The sequence below is a fragment of the Pleurodeles waltl genome, chromosome 3_1, assembly GCF_031143425.1.
Source record: "Pleurodeles waltl isolate 20211129_DDA chromosome 3_1, aPleWal1.hap1.20221129, whole genome shotgun sequence".
Lineage (NCBI taxonomy): Eukaryota > Metazoa > Chordata > Amphibia > Caudata > Salamandridae > Pleurodeles > Pleurodeles waltl.
This window is the reverse complement of record NC_090440.1, coordinates 535,278,326-535,303,651: the sequence shown is the minus strand read 5'-3', so window position 1 is coordinate 535,303,651 and position 25,326 is coordinate 535,278,326. Positions and strand designations below refer to the sequence as shown.

The following is a 25,326-nucleotide window of genomic DNA, read 5'->3' as shown; positions in this document are numbered from 1 at the left end:
CACGATTTGCATGCCAAACAATGTCATGGCTAAGCTTGTGCATGGGCTCTATTAATATGTTGTCTCACCCATCTCTAATAACTTTAACATTTGAGGCCTGAACAGGTGTGATCAGTAACGTGATGGTAATGCCTAACCTTCAGCATTGATAGCAACCAGAACAACACTTTGTTATGGTAATTAGTCCCCTTGCATGCTGAGCAACAAATGATCACAGTGAGCAGCACTGGCCTCTTTGATGATCAATGCTGGCCCTTGATTGGCCAGCATTATTACCATATATCTGGGATATTTGAATAGTCCCTACAGCAAGTTGGGCCACTGGTTTTCATATTATTAACATCGCCATTTAATATTGTGCAAGACACTGAAAGTACCCTGGCAAGTGTTTTCCATGCCATGTCATATAACAGAGTCAAACCTGGTGTTTATTTTCTCACACAGAAATTTGGAAGGGGGATTAAGTGGCATAGGACAAATGGTGAGCTTGTTAAACTGGTGTCGTTTTTCTTGGTATAGGATTTTCAAAACATTCAGTGGATGATTTCTAGCAGGACCTGCTGTCTCTGAGATGTTCTGCTTTTACTTTCAACCACATATTTCCCTACTGTGAATCCAGTGTTTTGCTCGCACAGTTTCCTTAGCAGCATAGCCATGACTTCAATGCTTAACTTTGTAAAACTATGAGTGCTGGTGCCCAAAGCTCTACTTAGAATCTCGCAGGTGGTACTATTAAATGGTTGAATACGAAAGCTGTTGTTTTTTCATTTGCCGCCTTAAGTGTGACAGGTAGGCCCAGATGTGGGTCCAGGTCTCACTGTGCCACTGGATTCAAGGTAGTCTGGCCGATGAGAAGTGATAGCCCGAAACCTGTCTTAAGATACGTGTTTCCGGTCCAGGAAGGATAGTTTGAACTGGACTTTTCCCATGGGGAGCAGGGACAAGACTGATTTGCAGATGGCTGGGTCCACACTGGGGTGGCGTGGTGGGCAAATAAATGATGGATTGGGATGCTGCCCTGAGCGATTGCTGATGGCTGAGATTAATTCAAGTATTCCATCCATCCCCTTGTTATTTTTGTATTTCTACAGTTCCAATATAAAACAGAATGTACATCCAAAAGCTTTTTAGTCAATATGTTTGAAAAATTGTGCTGTAAAATGCACGCTCCAATTACAACTTTCAAATAGTTTTGGGTGGGGTGAGACAGGCCAAGCACTCCTAAAACCACCCTTTATCCCTTGCCTCACTGTCTGCCTTCACAAAAGTGTTTGGCTATAACTTGTGACTTTTGCTTGTTTGGTACGGTAGGGGACTAGCATTAAAACAACTGTCAAGGCTTCTTTTGTTTCCCACACACTCACTGCTTCTATTAGTCCAGCACCTTTCATTGACAATCTTGATTTATCTCTATCTGTTGTTTCTCGCTTAACATGTAAGTTCCACTCTAGTCAGATCTTCATAAAATTAATTCCATTACTTTTGTGCTACAGTACCATTAATATGACTAGTCTTCTTGGTAACCCTGACTATTGACCAATGCATTTCAGTGGTAACCTTCTGAATTACATGTCCCTCTAATGAAGTCGCTTTAGTGGCACAATGCATCTCTTAATTCAATTTTCGCCTGCCTCCAGCTCTACCTATGGGTATTTTTGCATCTTCCACTATCTAGGCCTTTCCACATTGTTTCATCTTTATTTCTATTTTCTATGAGCTGTGTTAAAATGAGTGCTTAATTTGACCCTGTGGAAAGTTATATAATCTGCCCCTTTCTATCTTTCTTGCTTCATTTCCTCTTCTGTGCACCGTAGTCATTCTCTCACTCTTCCTGATGCTCTCTCCATCCCTTTGCACACCATGTTGTTGCTCATTTTCCCTCAGACCACTCAAAGGCTAAAACTGCATCTCCGCTCTCCGGCTTCTCTCAATAAATCTTAACAAATGTGCTGATTTTCTGCTTTTTTGTGGTAAAGAAATGTCTTCATTGGAACTTTTTTTTCCAATAATCTGTCAAGGCATTTTGACTGAAGGATTTCATAAATGATTATAAAGCAGTGTTTTACGCTGAAACCTTTGTAAATCTGTCTACCATCGATTACTTATTGAATAATTACTCACGGTGCCCTGCTGCCACAGTAGTAATAGGTATAATCAACTCACGTAAATCATTTTAATGTACGTGATATAAGCAAACAAGGTGTGGTTGTGCAGATGAGTTGCAACACTGGAGCCCCACAGCCTTTTGATAGCTTAGTGTGCAAACTAGTCAGGGGCCTGTTGCAGCTTCTGCGTGAGAGCTGGAAGGTTGCATAGAGCATTTGCCACTCAGCTGCTCCCTCTTGAGATGGACCTGCCCCACAGCGCTGACTTCCTGTTTCTGTAGTGCTCCTGTGTCCCTGCATGGGGAGAAGATGAGACCGTCCTGACCTGCAGCATCTCGCTTCCTGTTTGTGTAACAATCTAATCATCTCCAATGGTAATATAACAATACAGGCTTACCAGTGTCTCAGGCTTCAGGTTCTTGATGATCGGGTTCTCGCGGACAGAGAGGTGATGTTGGTAGCCACTGAAGAGTAGGCGGTGGTTGACAGAGTCACCCACCAGGTGGATGCTGGCGCCCATGACGAAGGTGATGATGCTCACATAAATTACCGCTCGTGGCAGGGTCTGAGGCGAACGCTCCACCAGCTGGAAAACATGGAAGCAGATTTACAGTCACTTTCAGCACACATCCTCGAATTATACCCCACCCCTATGAGCCTCATGGGCAAGAAGACTCACCTTGAGAAGGAGAAAGGGGGTAATGATGTTGTACGCCATGTGGAAATAATCCCCTGCACTCGGCTTATTCAGAGGGAACCACTCCAGTGGAAAAACAATCTATTGGGAGAAAACAAATCTAAATTTGGAAAGGAAAACGTGGTGTGGGAGTTGGATACCCATGGGTAACTAGAACACACAATTAACTATACCAATACAGGTAAAGGTACATCCTGGGTATTTACAAGCACAAATATTGACCACGTGGGTCACTGGGACTCTGAAATACAGTAGTGTTTTATGGAGTGTGTGGCAACTATGAATAGTGGTAGTCGCTATCCACTTGCCTTATAGGGCAATCATGTGTATCATGGACCCAGTTATAAATGAATTTAGATAAAAAGGGGCCAATGAGACCCACACAAAAATAGTTATGTTAAAATTGTACCTGCACTATACTAATGCTGTACCCCATCTGGGCAATATAAAGGGTACTCTAGGAGATCTAGAACTCATTCAACTTTCAGGCAACATTGAACAACCAGGAACCCACACATACATTACTGAGGTACCCTAGAGTAACTACAGCCCACACATTCAACTATGCCATATACATGGAGTGATATGTTACCTCGAGCAACAGTAAGACATTCTTGAATTTCTAGGGTGCCCAGAGGCAACTGAGATTAACACATGTAGTACTGCGATGCCACAGGCTACTGGAAGCCATGCCTTTTTATTTGGTAGTCTATGATATCTGTGAAAAGAAATGTGCAGCATTGGGTGCCCTGGGGTAAGTGAGACACACAGATACACTAATAAGGTGCCTTATACACAACTTCGGCATGAGGGGGTGGCCCGAAAACCTGAGACACCCATGTAAAGTAGTAGGGTACCAGGGGTGCAACCACATGAAGCACTGTGGTATCCAAGAGTTTCTGATACTCGTAGCTGCAATATTGGGGTATTGATAGTACCCTAGAATCCGCACTGATATATTTAGGAACTCACCCAATGTACTAGGGTGCCCAAAAGTATCTTCTAACCTACTGCACATATGGACAACACCTTCTCCAAGATTCAGTATTGAGACCACTTATGGGGTGTTGAGGTACACAGCAGAAGACTAGTTCACAAAACCCCCTGAATGAAAGGCTTGAGGAGTACTCTGTGAACTGAAGATGCCAACGTCAATTGTGAGATTCAAAGTCTCTCTTAGGGATTACAATGTACATGCCACAAATGACTTCAGAGTGGGGGGTCTCCCAGGAGGTGATCGAGGAACTCTTTCTTATGCAGTAAGAGCTCAGCATGTCCCCAAGACTCAAGGATCTCACATGGAAGTAAGACCCGAGGACCCTCTTCTGATCTTAGAGTTCAGGAATTTCTTAGAAAGTGAGCACTCTGGAGTCTCTCAAGCGATAAGAGTTTTGGACTCTTAGGAGTCTGGAATGTTAGAGTATACTAAACATACAATTCAAGGGTGTGGGCAATCATTTGCTGCACTGACAAAAATAGACAAGAACAGGGTTCAGAGATTGGAGGATGTGCTAGTTTCATGCTGTATCACTTGAAGTGAATTCATGAGGTGAGCCTCCATGCAGTTGGGGAGTTTCCTGTGAGGTGAAACTTGAGGAATCTCTCATGAGGTGAGTACTGAAGTTAACCATTCACCGTGAGATGTGCTTTATGGAGTTTCACATGAGGTGTGGGATGATGATTCTTGAGATGAAAGCCGACGAACCTCTTGCGAGGTCTGAAATCTCACACTGCTTTAGAAGGCTCCTATTTCCAAAAACATCATCACTAATCACCGCACTTTCTGTCACTCAATCTGCCTGGTACTCACCATGGCGATGGGACGGCCAAAATCCAGCACCCAATTCTGCAGCGTGAAATAGAACCACAGGTCGAGGTGAAACTGTGTGGGCCTGGGTGCAACGTCAGCGTGTCCAGGGACTCCATGCCTTACAAAAGGAGTAAAGGATTGCAACATCAGACTCTGTAATGTGGCATAAAGACAGAGCAGGAAAGGGCAGAGCAATCACAGGTTTTTTTGGGCCTATGCCTGAAAATGTGGTGCCCACAGACTGCTAAACCCTACATCCCCAGAGTTTCTCCATCCATATTTTTCCTGCCACAACTCCCCCCCACCAATAAAAAAAAAAACTGTTAATATCAAGCACAACATTCTAAAGGAAAGTGAACTGTATATCAAGTGAGGTTTGTCCTGTGAACTGCAGATCAACGTGACTCCATGGCAGCTACAAAGCATATTTTCAAACATCTACATCCAGCAACTGAACTGCAACAGATATTCACTTTAATAAAGAAAAATCTAATCTGTGACACAAAACAGAATATTTTATTTCTGAAAGACAAGAACTAGTGGTTCAACATAAAGAAGCGTGGTGTACTATGGTTCATGCGGAGGCTGAACACTGGGAGCTTTGTCCAGTGGTGCTGGGTGAATATTAGGCTAGGAGAGTGTCTCAGCAATACCACCAGGGTGTATCACACTTGGTCTGGAAACGTTTACTGTTTCTTCAGGAGCAGGGCATATGTGCAATATGTGCAATTCTTTTGGGGAGGATGAAGGTTATTATTAAAACTCTACTTGGTAAGCTTCCAAGAAACTTTAATTTACTGGGTGTTTATGTTAATATACAGAATCTGAAGTTATGTTGAGGGTGGCCTCAGTCGGTAATTTCATCTTTGTGTTTACACCACTGGCCACCCATTCTTGCCCTCTACTTTCCCCTGTAAATGAACCATACCCGAAGACCCTGAGGCGCTGGGCAACTCTGATTAGCACTCTTGTTATAAATACTGCTGGTAGCAACACCATGATTCACAGCCTTGCTAAGTCCAACCCCTTCATCCAGAGAGATCGACAACAACCTCGATGCAAGAATTGGGAGTCAAACTTTAGGAAAATGACTGGCAACAGGAGGAAACCACCCGAAAATGTGCCCACCTCAGTAAGTCAAAGATCTGCATTATTCAGCCACAAGACTACCTCATAAACCATATTTGTAAATCGTCAGCATCAACTTTTGCAAAATAATGTATGTAACTACCAGCAATTGTAAATACTGGCATCAGATATTGGGCTAGACTTCCCCATCCAAACTCAACTAAAAGTTTATTAAACTTTGTAACTGCGGCTATGACGTATCCTCTGGTGTTTGTCTCTTATTTTGTAGACTTCACATTATCTATGGTTGCCTTTCTTTTTAAGGTGGCTGTAAATCGATTAATATTCAGTACAATTTAAAGGTCAAGAACCTTGCTTTATTGTCTATTATGCTCAGTCCTGATCAAATGTCCTCTTCACGTTCATGCCAGGGAAAGAGTTTTAATCTAAGTGATTGTGAAAATGTCAGGGAAACAGAAGGACCCTCGCTTTGTTATTGCTTTGGATGGAAATTCAGACTGTGATGCAGCATCTTAGGCCTTTGCCTAATGGGCGACTTCTTCTCAGGGCATCTTTTACAAAAGATGTAGCGAGAATGAGCAGCGAGCAAACAAACAAGCACATGCTCTGAGCAGTCCGGTAAATGTGAGCCACAAGCACTAACTCACTTCAGGACCACCTCACTGACTGAGGTGCTCACACGCCGACTTCCTCTCTCTGCCTAGACTCAAATGAAACACAAAGAGCTTAGACACCGACTTAGTCAGAAGGTGAGTGAGCCACTGGTGGAGTGATTAAACAATCTCAATCAGTGATTCATTTGTTCAAGCCTCATTTTCTCAAAATCTCGGATTGCTGAGGACTAATTACTTTAAATACTGCTTTAATCCTGATCAAAGGTCCTGTTCTGGGGGTAGGACCTACACTCAGATGACATCTTATGTTACGGTATAATATTTATAATGCTACATAATATTTTAAAAGAGGCTTGTATAACGCTCTATTGTCATTAGTGTGGCCTCGCAGCGCTGTCGAATTCGAGCACTCTCACTTTTCGCTTCTCCACTCTGGATTAATTATTCCGTAATGCACTACTGTTTTAATGCTGTTTTATCAACACATTTGTTTAATGAGGTCACGGTAGACGATGCCTACATATATTTATGGTGTCCTGGTATAAACATGTAGCAAAGTAACATTTTTTTAGGTCTGGCCTAACTGAAACTTTAGCGATTTCACCAGCCTCATGTATTTAAAAATAAACATTAAAAAACGCCTGCGAGTATATATGCATTGAGATGCCTTGGATCAGCTTACTTCTTCCACTGAACATCTGAACTGTCATTCAAATGTTGGTCCCTCCCACCACAGCATATAGCATGGTGCAATGGGTCAGTAGGCTTCACGCTTAGGTTATCCAGTACTGTGAGTGAAGGCATTTTGCCTGACCACATTTGCATATTTGCCTACGAAGAACGACATTGGTGGACCAATATTGTAACTTGCTAATATGTGCTCCATCTCATGCTTTGGTCCCATTTTTTTGGGGGGGGGCGGATGACCTGTCCTCCGCAATGGTGACTGAGTACATTACTTCGTCACCATGGCGGGCGTGCAGCTGGCCAAAGTGTGAGGTGTCCACCGTCCCGGCGGACATTTCCAGCATTGCCAGGAACCGCCGTCAAGACGTTTGCCGCCAGTACCTTGTAACTTTGAGGCCAGCTCCGTTAGACGTGACATAGGTATACCTCCAAGTTACATTTTATTTTTTATTTTCAAAAAGAAAATCTCGAAGTGGGGTTGGTTTTTTAAAATAAAAAAACAATGCCCCCATCACCGTGGGAGTTTACTGCCAATGCTGTTCAATACAAAGTCTCAATAATATTTCAGTAAAGTACAAGCGAGTGTTGTGCTGCCGTGCACACTGTTATAAGAATATCTAGTTTATTTAATGCATGTAACATCTGAATATGATTTTAGTGAAAGTATTGGATCAAGGCTATGGGAGCTTGGCACTCTCTACAAAAGTGCCATCTTCTCACACTGTCCGATAACCATTGGTGTACCACATGCTCACCTGCCCGAGAGGAGACATCAGACTTCACACTGCATCATTTCTGCTGCAGTGTACTTCAGGCATGGTTGGTTGCACATTCACATACATGGTTACCACAATAACAAACAAACCTGTTCTGATACAGGGCACCCTGCTGCGTGGACACCAGGTACTGCCTGTTCCGCAAGGAGCCGTGCATCGCTGGTCCTGCAGCGCGTCACTTCTCCCTTAGCGCTGTTTTCTGCTGTTCCGCTTCGGTTTTCCGGCACTTCTTGCCTCCTCCTGCAAGGCTGCTTCTCCTGCTCTGTTGCACTTCTGATGCACCTTTTCACTTCAGCTGCACTTCTCTCCTGCTCCGTTTCAATTCTAATGCACCGCGTCACTTCTCTTGCACTACTGCTTCCCCCGGCAGCACTTAATTTCTCATGCCACACTTAACTTCACCCTGTTGCTTGCCCTGCACTGCTTATCTTCTCCAGTACCCTCCGCATTTCCTACTCCACTAATTGTGTCCTGCAGTGCTTCACTTCACACGCACGACTTCCCCTTTGCTTCCTGCCCCTTACGCTTCTGAACGGAAGACTGGTGGTCGCTGAAGGTGTCCAACTTTGGTAGCTATTCCATCTGCATGTTCTCCTTCGATCGGTGCAGAGCCCAACCTCGGCGTACACAGTTTCTTATATACCTACGAGGCACGCAGCTCGGTTGTTTGCAACTCCAGTGCGCAGCTTCCACTTCCTTTGCGTACAACTCGCGTGAACAGTACAAATGTCCGTGTCCTGTGGTCAGCACAGAAGCACAGCTCCTGTATGTACCGCGTTTTCGCCTGTCCGGATGTCCAGCTTCGCCGTATACTCCTACTTATTTGACCAGCACAGAAGGTCCGCACAGTTGCTGCGATCTGGGCTAAAGCCCGGCACCTGTTTTCAGTGCAGACGCACAGTCTCTTCAGCACCGATACCCAACTCCTCTGAACACAACTCTTGCGAGGAGAGCACGTGTCCGGATTATGTCCACTTAGCTTCTTTGATCAGCGCAGATCCCAAGCGGTTGTGCATAAAAGACACACCTCCAGAGTTTATGCACACGCAGCTTACGTAGCACGCATCTATGTACCTATCGCTAACGTTACGTTCTCGGAGTTCGCATGCCCTTTCCCATGCCCGTGCACAGGTCTACATGCGGACGATTCTGTCGGTTCTACATGTGGAGGAGCCCTGTGGCATGGTTTACTTCTCTGACTGTCACATGACCCTACTCGCTGTCCATCCTCCTAAAAAGACTAGGAAGGGATGGTGGATGGCAGATCTGATAGGTTAGCTGAACCTTTGCTAGGCGGTGATTGGCTGCATTCAGCCATCTATAGTGAGGGTATGGAATGCCCAGACAGCCATGCTCTGTGTGGAACTGCCGTGACAAAGTAGTTGTTCAGGAAATAGTGTACAGCAGCAAGCGTAAGGCCCGTCTCAACTCGGCCTTTTATAACTCTGTATATATCCTAAACCACACAATGATAATTTTTTGTTATTATTATATTTTATTATATTTTAGCCTTCCTGAGAATCCCCTTTCAGTTAGTGACAGACTGCACTGGAGCAAGAGTGTGGTCTAGATATCTTAGGGGAGGGGGCTAACCCCCACCCCTAAGTTATCCTTCATCACAGCACGTGTAGTTTTCTTTAATAGTACGGGTGTAACGCAGACCCCCGTAGCCCCTGTGGCGAACAGGGGGTGGGGCTGAGGAGGGTGGGGTGTAGGGATCCCAACCCTTTAAGGGACCTCAACCCTTCAAGGAGGGCCAGTAAGCCCAAGACCAATGGATATCTGTGAGATATGGAAGACTCAGGGGCCCCTCATCTCATTCTGCACCAGGGACCCTTCATTTTGTGTTACTCCATTCTTTAATAGAATGGCATAGTAATGTACATATACGTCCTGAGGCAAAATCTGAGAACACCAGGTGTGCTCAACCCAATTTAATTTAAATTAAACTATTTACATACAAAGACTTTTTAAGACATGGACAAGGTGAGCTCGGGCTAAGAGCCCCAGCCTTTCAGGGCCCCCTGGTACATCCATGTCTGTTCTGCAGAGGCTTGTCCTGATGACCTTGAATAATTCTTAAACAGATTTTTTTAAATACTGTTTTCCTTTCATTTATTTTAATGTGGGTAATGTTTGAGAGCTATTACAGACATTTCGCAGACAGATTTAGAGTATATGTTTCCTGCAAGAATCCATAAAAAGAGTTTCGTTTAGATCAAAACAGGATCTCATGTATGAGAAATTGGAGGGTGTTACAGAGATTATTTGCAGTAATATTAGTGAGCTGCTGCTGTGTTGCAATATTAAAAACGCATCACTAGCCCTGAATATTCAATGTAAACACATTTAGAATTTGGACAAGTGTGTCTGTGCACCGTCAGTTACCTGGTCAAAGAGGGCACGAAAGAGCTTGAATTGGTTCATAAATTCAAAGTAGTTCCGAACAGGGGCCCCCAAAATCCTTACAATGTCCACGTTTAAATATTGTCATATCGGATTGCTGCCTGACGGTTCTCTGAAAAGCCAGTTGATTTTGCAAAGAGTCAGTCTTTGTTGGGTACCTATTACTCTCACACTTGTATTAAATTGTCGTGGGGACGGTCCTCAGGAGGAGACCTGGAGAGGAGGCCTGGGCAGAGTTCGTGGAGCTCTGCTAAGTGGAGCTCCGCAAAGTGCCAAAAAAAACTCTGCCGTGCTACGCGGAGTTTCGCAAGTGGCGGAGTTTGGGTTACTTGCGCTGTTCCCACTGATTTTCAGTTTCTCCCGTGCTCTAAAATCAGCAAGAACAGCATCACACGGAGCGCTAGAGGGCGCTAACTTCTTTCGGCTGCTCAAGTAGATTTTCTACTTGAGCAGCAGCCTCCTCAACACGAGCAGCAGCTTTCTCATCATAAGAGGTTACAGCCTACCGCTCGTGTTCAGAAATTTCGTTTGCACTTTCCAACTTAGTGATTTCTCTTGCTCGCTAATTTAACGTTGGCAAGCATGAGCATGAGAAAAAAATCTGCGTCACTTTATGGAGTTTTTCGGAACTCCACACTCCGCGTAGAGTGCGGATTGGAGGAAACTCCCTGACCTCCACCGGAGGAGCGGAATTCTTCGCCCACCCCTAATTGAGAGCAGACATTATGGATAAGGAAAAAAGATCCTGTGTCAGAGAGCGAGGGGAGGCAGTAGTGAAGGATATTACACGAGTAGAGATAATTGTGAAGCAGTAACATTTTTAGTTTAAGAAGAGAACCTCCTTATGTTAAAAAGGCGTGTTAGAGAATGTGTCTGGCAGGTAAGAAGAGTGACTGGGATCCCCCATGTTATTCCTTCCCTGTGCACTGTGGGGTAGCTATGAATGGAGCAGTGGCACGGGGCCCAGTGGTCCTGAGGGCAAACTGAACCCTAGGTATTGCTGTAATGTACTTCCCAAATAGTGAACAGTGGGCCATTTTCTTTGCTTGCACTAGGGCTTAAGGTACCCTTGCTATGCCACTGCGTTAGCACTCTCTAGTCCCTTTCCATTGTGTCTGCAGACTCTCAACAGTCTGCAAGCCCTACTGGAGCATAGTCCCATGATACTTTCTTGGACTCACACCACTTAACACACTCAAGCGAACATTGCACTCCACGTCTGCTCATCTAATCACACAAAGGATGTTTATTTGTTTAATTTTATTTATTTTTGCGAATTTACATAGCTCAAACAAGGCCCAAAAGGGCATCTGAGCACAACAGCTACTACTGCTTAAAATCAGTTTACAAAGAAACACTTGTATAACCACAGCTGCTTAAAAACAATATACAGATTTACATCAATTTAAACACACATTTCAAACATTGACAATTCACAGAACATTTAGACTATGTCATGTAGACATGTGTGGACCACAAAATATAAAAAACTAGAATAAAATAAGAAGGACTGACTTTTGTTACTTTCACCATGGTCACCATCATCATACCACAATTAAGTAGGGTGAAAGGGCTTTCACACCATTTTCTTGCTCTTACTTTGGATTTCTGAATAGTTAGCATGACTAGGAAATTGTTCTGGCAGGATCTGAGGGCCCTGGATTGTTGATATCTTTGGCCATGTGAACTAATGCAAATCAACCCTTTATTACAAATTGGTTAATAGTTTCATCTGGTCAGCCTAAATTTAATAAAAGGAAGGTGGGAGCACACTGCCTCACATCCCAACATTCAATTTGCTCCAATGCATTATGGTAAATGCTGTACAAATTCATGCTTACTTCAGTGGTAGTCTGTAGTTTTTCACCCTTGTTGGTGCAGCTAGTGTTGTAAATCTCTAAACACATGTTTCTAGATTTAGTCTTTCATCACAAGAGAGCAGCAAACTATTTTCTTTCTGGGTTTTCTGGAAATGCTGGCAAAGTCTTCCCCGGTCTCAGTACTACTCATTGGCACATAGCTGCATCAACTAGAGCTCATCGTCTCATTTTTTCAAGGGAGCCTTTTTAAACAGGAGGAGGGTGGGAGCACACTGCCCCACATCCTGTTTAAAAAGGATCCCTTGAGCAAATTAATTGACAAGCTCTGGCTGATGCACCCATGAGCCAGTGAGTGGTACTGAGATCTGAGAAGACTTTGGTAGTATTTCCAGCAACCCCAGAAAAAAGCCTGCTGCTCTCTACTGATGAAGGACTAAATCCACAAACATATATCTAGAGATATACAGCACTAGCTGCACCAACAAGTGTGCAAGGCAATATGGAGAATATAGAGATGAGCGATACATCTCAATAATGTCTTATTCATGTATATGTTCATATAGAAGCCATACTCAAGTGTCATAAAGGCCCCCACAGCACCCAAGCTCTAAGAGCCCCCTCAGCACAGCACAGTACAATGTGCATGGGCCACGGACACCTGGCCTGAGAGCTCCTGACTGGGTGTGGGAGGTAGGCCCCTCCATGACATTTGCTGGGGGGGCCCCTCAAGTTCCGTCACGCCATTGTCATGTGTATGCTTATATCTTAAATCAGTATTTAAGTATAGGTTTGGTATCCCCATTAATTATAAAAGTGAGAGGGGACATATTCCTTCTTCAAGTGCAAAAATGTTTTTCCACCATATTGTACTGATCTGGTGTCTAGTAATCCAAAGTATAAGTGCAAGTAAGGTATGTCATTAGCAGTTATATGGGCCTTTCATTCGGGTTCCTAATGTGTCCGTTGTGTAATATTTGCTCCTAACAATCTTTATCTTCATTGGATGCAAAGGAACAGTTATATATCTCCACTATGAACTTAAGCATACCAGTACACAGTCATGTGTTTAGTCAGACATTACAAGTCTAAATTTAGGAACAGTTAATTGAGGACAGTGTTCCCCTTGTGGGTGTCATCTTGTGTGTGGATACAGTCTACTGTATGGCATAGCTGTGCCTGTGATTGAATAGTTTATAATACCGAAATAATTAAAAGGGTCACTGGAAGAACATGTTACATACTATGTTGTATTCCGCCTAGAGAATTATTACTCTTAGTGTAGTTAGTTCATTCTTTTGAATATTGGCTGTAATCTAAACTAAAGACTAAGCTCCAATGGGAAATAATAATACATTGTAAGTGAACATGTTTGTGCAAAAGGTCAACCTCTCCATATGCATGTGTTACTCCTTTTATGTAGTAGTGTCATAATTACATTTGTAAAAGGCCCTTCGTCTGAGTTATTAGTTAAAAGTCATGGTGTATTATTGAGTAGCTAACATACCTTTGTAGACTGACATTAATATGTCTCACTATCCTGTAAGATCATGTGAATGAGAACATACAGAATCCCAAGTTAATATTTTGTAGACAATTCAATCTCTGATTATTGTTTTAATTCACCTCTTCCAAACACTATGGAAGTACTCATGTTTAATTCCTGCATTTATTGATATTTATTAGTCCATCAAAGATTGAAAATATTTCAGTACCCCAGGAATATTGAAACTCATGGACTATATTAATCCCTTTTTCTACTGCTTTCAGTTTTAGTATCCATGAAACATAATTTCTGAGTAAGCTAGGTTCCCTCTCGGATTAGGCTTCAACAGGGAAAAAGAGGTATAGAGGTAAGGGACAGCAAGAGGGAAACGCACCACACCAGTGAGAGTCTCGTCACAGACGAGTCCCTCTGCATGCCTGGAATGGATGGCATTCCAGTAGAAAGTCCCACAGTCAAGGTATATATATATATATATATATATATATATATATATATATATATATATATATATATATATATATATATATATATACGCACACACATTGGAGGTATGCATGGTAGGTGAAACAAATAGGTGGGACACTGGAGTTCACCTGGTACTTCAGAGAAGCTATCACTGAAGCACTTCAAAGACACTTTTTGTGAGATATGTTCTTCATGAATTTATCATCTTCGTTACAGTTTTGCCTGGCCCTTATGATTTCTCCAAACGGAATCACCTTAATCTTTGATCGAGGAACTTGTTGCATGAAGAACAAAATGATATGCTGTTTCCTTACAGTACCTTCAGATTTCTATTTTATCCTGTTTGATATGGAGTTTCTCATCAATAAATGTTATCCTTTAAGTATTGTAATGTAAGGTAAATTGCATATTATATTCATTGGTATCTAGATCATCATGCCTCCCTTTAACTCTGCAACAGATCCTCACTAGATCATGAGGACATAATTGATAAACCTCCTCCAGTAGTAAACCTTGTCAATCCAGGGGGAAGCCTGATTGCCCTAGATACTCTCCCTCTCAAACCAGACCATAAATAGTTTGTCAAATGAGGGGGCAAACCTGGAGCCCATTGATATTCTGCATATCTGTTGACACCATGTTTTTAAGCAAATGTCACCTGCATGACAAAACACAAGTTAGCTGGGCTGGAGTACTTTCAGAAGATTGATGGATTAAAAGAAGACTGGACTAATGGATTCTCTTTGAAATATCTGACATTTAAAAACTGTTATAAGACCAATATTTTGGTGTGTGAGCACGTGTATGCATTGTATCATTTACAAAGCCATGACAGCCAGCGCAACTGTTTATTCTGCAGACAAGCTCACCATCTCTAGTGGCTCTCAGCATACTTGCAACCAGGAGAGTATCACACTGGAGTCTACTAAGTGTAAAAAAAGTAAAACAACAAGGCAACAGGTCTTTTCCATTTATGCACCCCGGATCTGGAACAATATTCCTATATCCATCAGGACCACCTCAACACTACTCCAATTTAGGAACTAGTTGAATATGCACCTCTTTAAGGAACACTACAGCAGAATGCAGTAACAGTACACCTCTGCTCCCAGAATCCAGTTACCTTTCCTATCTCTTGCTGACTTGTATGCTTTCATTTAACCCTATGCTGCGCTCCACTGCCTTTTGGCTGGGCTCAAACTATAGAAATACCACATAAATACATACACCAGACTCCAAGGGCTGCTAAATCACTAAGGAAGAAAATGCCTGAATATATTCAAATGTCTTTACATCAAATGTGCACTCAAGAGTGTGTAATTGCCTCTGGATAGAGGCAAGGATCAAGTCCCTCTGCACTGACCTCAAAACCTACTGCAAAGCTCCCAAAATACCATCACTCCCTAGCACACCACAACTCACTAGTTAGAAACATAGGCTCCTCTACTCCACACTATATCAGTCAATAATTCTTCAAACAACTTTACACAGAGACAGACCCCTGGGAGTCCAGGGTCCTAAGCTTTGGAACACCCTGGCTCCCAAACTGAAAGCAAAACTAAATTTCTTGCAGTTCAGTTTAGTTCAGTTCAGTTGAAAACAGAACTATTCAGTCTTGTCTATAGTTGAGCTCCTGCAGCAATGAAGCCCTGGTTGAAGAACGCCAGAAAACATCCAGCCTCACTGATCAGACTCTGACAACCTCATAAGGTATCTTTTATTTTTCTAATCTTCAAGTGCTATGAAGTACCCATAAGAAGACACAAAGTTATGCATAAATGTTCCATGAATAAGTAATGCATGTGGGTTAGCATCCTGTCATTGCTAAATCCTCTTATAGAACTCTGCTTCACCAAAATAATAACACAACTAGCAAAATATTGGTTTGGATTTGTTGTTTTAATACTATTTTAGCCTCTTTAACAATGTATCTTGCAGACATGGATATATTATTGAACATTGTGGATATTGGTTGTATACTGTACTAATGAATAATTTTTACTAAATTTAAATACTAACAAATCATACCACAATTGGTCTTTTCATTAAAAGGATCTTGAGCTGTAAGTTTCATGAGAATTGTAATTATCTGTGGACATTTTTCCACCACTGTATAAAACACATGATGTTCTGCTATTTTGTTTTGCTACATTGGTTTGTGCCCTTTGACAGTGTGTGAATCAAATCATCATTTCTTTTCTTTGCCTGTGCATTTCTACATATTAAGCCCAGGCATTAAAGATCTTCCTGGTGTAAGCCATGCCCTCTAATGTCGTTTGTAATGCAGATGTATGTGTAACCTGCAGGTCACAGTTTTCAATATTCAAAAGATATTGCAAAGTGTTGATGTACCTGCTACAAAGTACTGGGTGAAACTTGATTGTCACAGAGTTGATTCATAGTAAGAGACCTCAGTGAATTTGTGTTTTATGCATCAATCTATGTACATTATACAGGACAAATATCAAATCCTGGTATGGGTGTTTAGTGTAATATGCCCACTCTAAAGATCAGCATGTAACCTCAGGCATATGTTTTCATCCCCACATGTCTAAAAACATACATTTATTTGGGGATGATAAAATGGATACTGTTGGATTGGACCACACAATACACAAATGATGCCAGACACAGTTAGGAGCTCCACTTAATGTGAGTATATTTCAGTATGGCTTTAAATAGGAACCTCATCCAAGCTGTTTCCACTCCACCCATCTTCTCTTGATCAACCGTCCAAGTCACCTGTATATTCTGCACAAGCTCACCATTCCAGAATGTTTGGGAGCACATGCTGAGAATACCAAACAGCTCCCCTATATCTTTTGTTTCTCATTACATAACAATGAATAAACGTATTAACAAATTTGGACTATAATTAACTTTATAACAAAATACACATAAATAAACGCAAACTTCGCACTTGTATAGCACACCACTCACCCGTTAGGCTCTTTAGGCGCTGTACACATACCACTGTGGAACCCCTCCTGGCTTTTCCCTGTGAGGCACCCACTCCTGGGCAACCCCCAGGGTGAAGCCAGGCATCCAAGTGCTGTCAGGGCCGTTGTGGAGATTAAGGAAGCTATTGCCCAGAGTTACAGAGTGGGACCCATTAATTAGATTAGGCACTGAGGCAGAATTATCTGGTCCAAGGGAATTGAGTCCAAGACCCGCCAAGGCGGGAATTGAACCCGGTCTGCTGCTCTAACCATTGTTCCACACTTCTCCACTTCTCCATAAGTAACATAAAACTGCCTTAAATACGAGTAGAAAGAAAAATACAATAAATATCATTATATTCCATGTATGTCTTAAGTTTTTATAAATAAATCATAATATTAAGTAGCTCCACAATTGTTAAATTCATTATCGTAACATATAATCTTTGAATTTTAAGACATACAACAAGAATGAAAACTTCTCCTCACTCCCCGATAACTATCAGTTTGATTGGATCCACTGACTCCTGAATTGGAATCAACTTCATTAGTAGACGTTATATTTCTTGGACATCCAAGAACACATGTTGTCATCTCCGTTTTCTTTATAGTAAGACTCATTGTCCATCACTTCTTCTTGCTGGATCCAATTACCACACAAAGATACCCTTGATAAATTCCATACCACCCTATCCTGCACTCTCACAGCATTCTTGAACTATTCAACCACTTTCACAAGATCAGACCATTTAGAGGTTACCTTTCCTGCATCAACACCTCATTTTAACCTTACCAGTCACCAATTCCCACCGACTGTTTACTGGGTGCTCCACTTTTCTCATCTATCATTCTTTTCAATCACTACTTGTACACTTCCACAGCTTTCTTTATCCTCCTGAAATCCACTTCTGTATCATTGTTGCATTCATTTTTTAACCGCCATGGTAATACCTTGGAACCAGCTTTCCGTCCCCTAAGTAATTGAAATGGAGACAGTAATGATACAAGATTGGGCGTGGTTCTGTATGTCAGCAACGTGGCTTGTAAAGCTTTCCTCCAATTGAGTCCTCCTTTATTAACCAATTGGATATCTTCTTTAATTACTCTATTATTTCTTTCCACTTGTCCATTAGCTTCTGGTTGAAACTCTGATACTCTTTTATGCTGTATACCACATGTGGAAAAAAACTGTTCAATTAGTTTGCTAATAAATTGGGGACCATTATCAGACACAATAATTTTGGGGATGCCTTCTCTACAAAATAACTCCTCCAGAAATTCCACAATTACCTCAGAAGTAACTTTACCAACCATCTGGACCTCTGGCCATTTGGAAAATTAATCCACTACCACAGTACCATAGCAGTCTTGTTTATAAACACCAGAGGAAGGACCAATTATATCTATCCCCAATTTTTGCCATGGCCGCTCAGGCAATTCCAAAGGTATAGACTCTGTCACTATTGTATTGGCTGACTTGCGACTATTGGAACACAAAACACAAAACACAAGATCTCACCCTTTTATCCACCATCAGATCGATACCTGGCCACTAATATTGCTCTTGCAACCTTCTTCTAGTATTAGTTATAGCAAAATGCGACTTGTGGGCACATCAAATCAATATAGAACTTAAACTAAAAGGAGGTATGATTGTATTCCTTTTAAGAATTAGACCATTCTCTCCAACTAGTTCTTCACATACTTTATAGAAACATTTGAACTCTCCTGTAACATTGTTCTCTGCTGGCCAACCTTCAAGTATAAATTGCTGTATTTTCAACAACACTTCATCATTTTTAGTTTCATTTAACCATTCTTCCTCTGATATAGCACACAAACCAACACCCACCATTTTTCTCCAATTCACTGACATCAGCAAATGTTTATGCCACTTCACACTCAGTCTTATGTTCAATATCCTCAGACTTGTCTATGACAGGTAATCTGGACATGCAGTCGGTATGCACATTGTTCTAGCCTGGAACATACTCAATTTTATATTGAAATGCTTGTAGTTTAGAAGCAGGTCTTGCCATCTCACAGTCATAGATCACCCCCTCCTGATAATAACACATAATAATTAACAGCTTGTGATCTGTTCTTATTACAAACCTGGTTTTCCACAGAAACATCCTGTGATGTTCACCACCCCACACACAAGCTAATAACTCTTTCTCAATGATTGAATAATGCCTCTGACTTTCTTAACATTCTGGAACCATATGACACAATCCATTCTTTTTCCTATCTTGTTCCATCAACGCTACTCCCAAACCACAATTGCTGGCATCCACTCCTACAATACATTCTTTCCCAACTTCAAAGGGTTCCAACATGGAGTAATAACAATTTCTTTCTTCAGGGACTCAAATGCTACATCTTGTGAACTTTCCCAAATACATTTTGCATTTGTCTTGAGGACTGTCCTCAAAGATTTCACCTTAGTAGCATAATTCTATATAAATGTAGAATACAATTCAGTCAATCCTAAAAAAGCCAATAATTGTTCTTGAGAGAGAGGTTTAGGAACATTCATATTAGCTAAAACATTACATTTCTTTGGTCTTGTGCCTAAGTCTGAAATAGTGTGAACCATTTATGCTTCAGAAATGTACATTTTGACAACTTCAGGGGCAAACCTTTTTCTTGAAGAGCTTGTAAAACCTTTTTCAGATTATTATCATGATCTGCCACATTTTTCCCAAAGACCAATATGTCATGTTGAAACATGATTACTCTGAAATACCTTTCAATGTATCTTTCATTAGCCTTGGAAAGACTGAAGTCGCAAAGGCCAATCCAAAAAGCATTTGCATTCTACAGTAGCAAAACATTCCTTCCAGTGTAATAAATGTTGTCAGATATTTGGAGTGATCATCCAATACCTCCTGATGATATGCATTTTTAAAATCTAAAGTAGTGAATATTGTTGCACCAGACAATGCAGATACCATCTTATGCACGTTGGGTAAGGGATGAGAGTCTACCCAAATCTTTAAACTTCTCAAGTCAATGCATATTCTAAAATCAGCTTAGGCCTTATTTAATATAACAACTGGTGGCACCCAAGAGGAAGACACTACTGGTTCTATCATTTTCTGCCTGAACAATTCACTCAACAAATCCTTAGGTTTACTTCTGTATCTGAGAGAAACATTCCTTACACAATGCTTAACTGGCACAGCATTTTCTTTCAAAATTATGCGATGTTTGAATGCCTGATACTTACCAAGCTTATCACTAAATACTGTACTGAAAGTAAGTTTAACTTTTTTCACAAACTCAACAGAAGAATTCTTATCATCATTCTCAACCATAGCATCCTCAGTTGCTGCACAATTTACTACATAGACAGGAGGATCAGCCCCACGATCCAACCTGATTCCCATTTTTCCTGGTGTGGTCAGCCCAACAATGATTGTCCATGCTCTGCCACATAGGCTTTGCCTCAAGTGCACCTCACAGAGAACTCTAAATCTGCCCAAAAGTAACCTACCAATTGTATTTTATGTCCAGTGTAACCTCCTGGTGATACATCAGGTGATTGCAAAATTCTGTCTCCCAAATTCCCTGTACCACGTCCATGCTTAAAAGGTATACCATGCACAAGAGTTGACATACACTACAATAGGTTTTCCATCAATAGTAATAGTGCAGGAGGGGAAACTCCTGTTCTTATGGTTTATACTTTTGTTGTGAACACTCATATTCAGATTAGGATCATGTCCTAACTCTGCTGAAAATTCATTTTTTCTTCATTAACTACTAAATTGATTTTTCTATGATCAGAAGAACACCTGCACACTCTGCTGAAATAACCTCTTTTTTACATTTGGAACAAATGTTGTCGAATTCAGGACAATTTCTAGAATTTCTCAAATGCGTTTGACTTCCACACGTGTAAAATTCTAAAGGATTATTTTTCTTTCTCCCTTCCCATATACAAGTGTTCTTTGTAACTTTACTGTCTTTATGTTTTCTATTACCTACATTTCCCTGGATTTTAAATAATTTCTTATTTTGTGTATGATCCTCTCAGAATGTGCCACCCCTTTAGTAATTTCTCTTGGAGCATTTAATAACATATTTGCAGATACCCATAACCTTTCTTGTATTTCTTTACTATTAGTTTTCATCAAAATCTGGTATCACAGAACTTGCTCATAGTTTATATGTTCAAAGACACATGTAGTTGTTAAGGCTCTCAATGCAGATACATACTCTTCAATAGACTCACTTTAACCTTGTCTTCTTGAATAAAACGTATACCTCGCCCACATTGCTTTTTCTTTCATAATGTATATTCCATTGCTTAGGCGCATACTGATATCCATCAATGTCACCAGAGGTGGTACCTTCTTATATTAGTTTAAGTTAAAAGCCGTAAGGCAATGTTTCAATAATTATATTTTCCTTTCTGTTCACATGTATCCCCTTCCAGTACTTCTACATATGCTAGAAATATTCCTTCCCATATTTTCCAATCCATTGGTGGGTCTCCTCGAGATGGCAAAAATCTGGTGGTGGAACAATACTTGACATTTTACAAAACAAAAAAAATACCCTAACATTCACCATTGCATATGGGTTGAGAAGAAAACAAATGAAGTAGATGCTGTACAAGTGCAGTAAATATCACAGCACTGCAAGGTACCTGAATACTCCTTTAAAGTAGCATAGATACAGAGTGTGCACCATAGAATACTGATATTCCAATTATGATGTGCAAAATGCTATATACTGCCAATTCAAGTATGATGAGAAATCCAATATGGCCGACAATGTACCCTCAAGTAATAAAAGGAAGTAGCCTATTCTCAATGTTGTTTATAATCAATGTTGCTAGACAGCACTCCTGACATCACCACAACAGATCTCACACATGCGCGCACATGCCTACATTTTCTGAAATGTTTTGTGCTGCGGTCGTATTTGCCAACATGCACAACGCTCCCAACATAAAAGCCAGCAGTCCCAATAGTAAATCCTACAGCAACTAAATTCCGCAACGCTTAGTCTCAAAACACACAGCTGCTGGATTAAGGCTCCTGTACAGTTCCTGCTCGTTGCCAGTCTTGGATTGGTTCACAGGGTACACAAATGAAGCCGGACACAGTAAGGAGCTCTATATAAACATGAGTTTATTTCAGTATGGCTTCAAACAGGATCCTCATCCAAGCTGCTTCCACTGCACTCATCTTCTGACGACCAACCATCTAACTACTTCTGTATTTTCTGCACGAGCTCACCATTCCAGAATGTTTGGGAACATGCGCTGAGAATACCACAGATACTAGTGATTTGAATAGTAATCTACCCATTATTCATTACCAATAATTATGTTAAGGATCGGTGTGCCATAATGCCTTTATTATTACATTTGTAAACCTAGCCCTGCATCAGAACAGTACATCACAGGTAATATACATTCAGTAGACATATTATGTTCATTGAAGTGTTGCATGACCCACTTATACCTTTGTGTGTGTTTCCTGTTTCATGTGTACTATTGAACAAACATACCATCACGCTGACTAGGCACTGCCACTTTTATCTGAACATTTTTAATGTTTGTGGGAGCTTACCAATCTTCAACGGCTTCCCAAATTGGCATCTAACCATATATGGCCACAGTGACTATCTGGCCTTTGGGCTCATTGGGTTGTCAGTGGAGATGGCGCAGAGAGCATGCTGAGACATTAGTGGAGGCATGTAAGGAAATGCCTCCTTGGCATGGTTACCCCCTGACTTTTTCCCTTTGCTGATGCTAAGTTATGATTTGAAAGTGTGCTGGGACCCTGCTAACCAGCCCCCAGCACCAGTGTTCTTTCCCTAAACTGCACCTTTGTCTCCACAATTGGCACAACCCTGGCACTCAGGTAAGTCCCTTGTAACTGGTACCCCTGGTACCAAGGGCCCTGATGCCAGGGAAGGTCTCTAAGGGCTGCAGCATGTCTTTTGCCAGCCTGGGGACACCTCAACTCAGCACATGCACACTGCTTCACAGCTTGTGTGTGCTGGTGGGGAGAAAATGACTAAGTCGACATGGCACTCACCTCAGATTGCCATGCCAACCTCACACTGCCTGTGGCATAGGTAAGTCACCCCTCTAGCAGGCCTTACAGCCCTAGGGCAGGGTGCACTATACCACAGGTGAGGGCATAAGTACATGAGCACTATGCCCCTACAGTGTCTAAGCCAAACCTTAGACATTGTAAGTGCAGGGTAGCCATAAGAGTATATGGTCTGTGAGCCTGTCAAACACAAACTCCACAGCACCATAATGGCTACACTGAAAACTGGGAAGTTTGGTATCAAACGTCTCAGCACAATAAATGCACACTGATGCCAGTGTGCAATTTATTGTAAAATACACCCAGAGGGCATCTTAGAGATGCCCCCTGAAAACATACCCGACTTCCAGTGTAGGCTGACTAGTTTTTGCCAGCCTGCCACACACCAGAAATGTTGCTGGCCACTTGGGGAGAGTGCCTTTGTCACTCTGTGGCCAGGAACAAAGCCTGTACTGGGTGGAGGTGCTTCTCACCTCCCCATGCAGGAACTGTAACACCTGGCGGTGAGCCTCAAAGGCTCACCCCCTTTGTTACAGCGCCACAGGGCATCCCAGCTAGTGGAGATGCCCGCCCCTCTGGCCACTGCCCCCACTTTTGGCGGCAAGGCTGGAGGAGATAATGAGAAAAACAAGGAGGAGTCACCCCTCAGTCAGGACAGCCCCTAAGTTGTCCTGAGCTGAGGTGACTCTTACTTTTAGAAATCCTCCATCTTGTACAAGGAGGATTCTCTCAATAGGATTAGGGATGTGCCCCCCTCCCCACAGGGAGGAGGCACAAAGAGGGTGCAGCCACCCTCAAGGACAGTAGCCATTGGCTACTGCCCTCCCAGACCTAAACACACCCCTAAATTCAGTATTTAGGGCCCCCCAGAACCTAGGAAACTAGATTACTGCAACCTAAAGAAGAAGAAGGACTGCTGACCTGAAGCCCTGCAGTGAAGACGGAGACGACGACTGATTTGGCCCCAGCCCCACTGGCCTGTCTCCTTACTTTGACGAAAACTGCAACAGCAACGCATCCAACAGGGACCAGCGACCTTTGAAGCATCAGAGGACTGCCCTGCACCCAAAGTACCAAGAAGCTCCTGTGAACAGCGGCTCTGTTCCACCATCTGCAACGTTCTGCAACAAAGAAGCAACTTTAAAGACTTCACGTTTCCCGCTGGAAGCGTGAGACTTTCCACTCTGCACCCGACGCCCCCGGCTCGACCTGCGAAAAACAAACACCTCAGGGAGGACTACCGGCAACTACGAGCCCGTGAGTAACCAGAGCCGACCCTCCTGAGCCACCACAGCGACGCCTGCAGAGGAAATCCAGAGGCTCCCCCTGACCGTGACTGCCTGTAACAAGGGACCCGACGCCTGGAACCAACACTGCACCCGCAGCCCCCAGGACCTGAAGGAACCGAACTCCAGTGCAGGAGCGACCCCCAGGCGACCCTCTGCCTAGCCCAGGTGGTGGCTACCCCGAGGAGCCCCCCCCCCTGTGCCTGCCTGCATCGTTGAAGAAACCCCCGGGTCTCCCCATTGATTCCAATACAAACCCCGACGCATGTTTGCACTCTGCACCCAGCCGCCCCTGTGCCGCTGAGGGTGTACTTTCTGTGCCTGATTGTGATTATTCAAAGTTCCTAGAATACCTGAGTGAAATACCTTTCATTTGAGGTATTACTTGTAAATCTTGAACCTTTGGTTCTTAAAATACACTAAGAAAATATATTTTTCTATATAAAAACCTATTGGCCTGGAGTAAGTCTTTGAGTGTGTGTTCCTCATTTATTCAAAAACAGTCGTGCTGGGGCCTTGTGTTAGTCCCTGATAGCATTTCTTTTAGAGTTTAAAAGTTTTGTAAAAGTTTGGATTAAGTTCTAGAGATAGTTTTAGATTCTTAAAAACTATCCCAACTTTTAGAGAAATAATGTCTAGTACAGATGAGATGGTGGTGGAGCTCAACCTCACCCCTTACCTGCATCTTAGGATGTCAGAGTTAAGGACTCTCTGTAAAATTAAAAAGACAAAAACTGGATCAAACCCTACCAAAGTACCGCTCTAGGAGCTTTTGGCAGAGTTTTCTAGAAGACAACCTTACAGAAGCGGAAGCTAGTGACCTGGAGGATAATTTCCCACCTCCTGTCCTAGTTAGGGAGACCAGGGTTTCTCCAACCCTGACTCCACAAGTGATAGTCAGAGATGCTGCTTCTCCCACAGGGGAGTCCAGCAACTCTGGAAGCATTGAGGGCAGCCTCAATTAGGATGACCTCCTGTTAGCCAGGATGGCCAAAAGATTGGCTTTGGAGAAACAGCTCCTAGCCTTAGAAAGGGAAAGACAAGAGATGGG

At 42.4% G+C, this 25,326-nt stretch overlaps 1 protein-coding gene across 1 annotated transcript in view; it reads right to left on the bottom strand.

The window, feature by feature from the left end:
• CLN6 (CLN6 transmembrane ER protein) overlaps nucleotides 1-9,020 on the bottom strand; it is a 34,231-nt gene extending 25,211 nt beyond the window's left edge. The window contains exons 1-4 of the mRNA XM_069222855.1: nucleotides 7,868-9,020; nucleotides 4,613-4,730; nucleotides 2,785-2,883; nucleotides 2,503-2,691 (exon numbers count right to left, since the gene is read on the bottom strand). Of these exons, the coding sequence (XP_069078956.1) occupies nucleotides 2,503-2,691; nucleotides 2,785-2,883; nucleotides 4,613-4,730; nucleotides 7,868-7,935 (474 nt within the window). The 5' untranslated portion in view covers nucleotides 7,936-9,020. The remainder of the gene's footprint in view (nucleotides 1-2,502; nucleotides 2,692-2,784; nucleotides 2,884-4,612; nucleotides 4,731-7,867) is intronic.
• Between the last annotated feature and the right edge of the window lie 16,306 nt (nucleotides 9,021-25,326).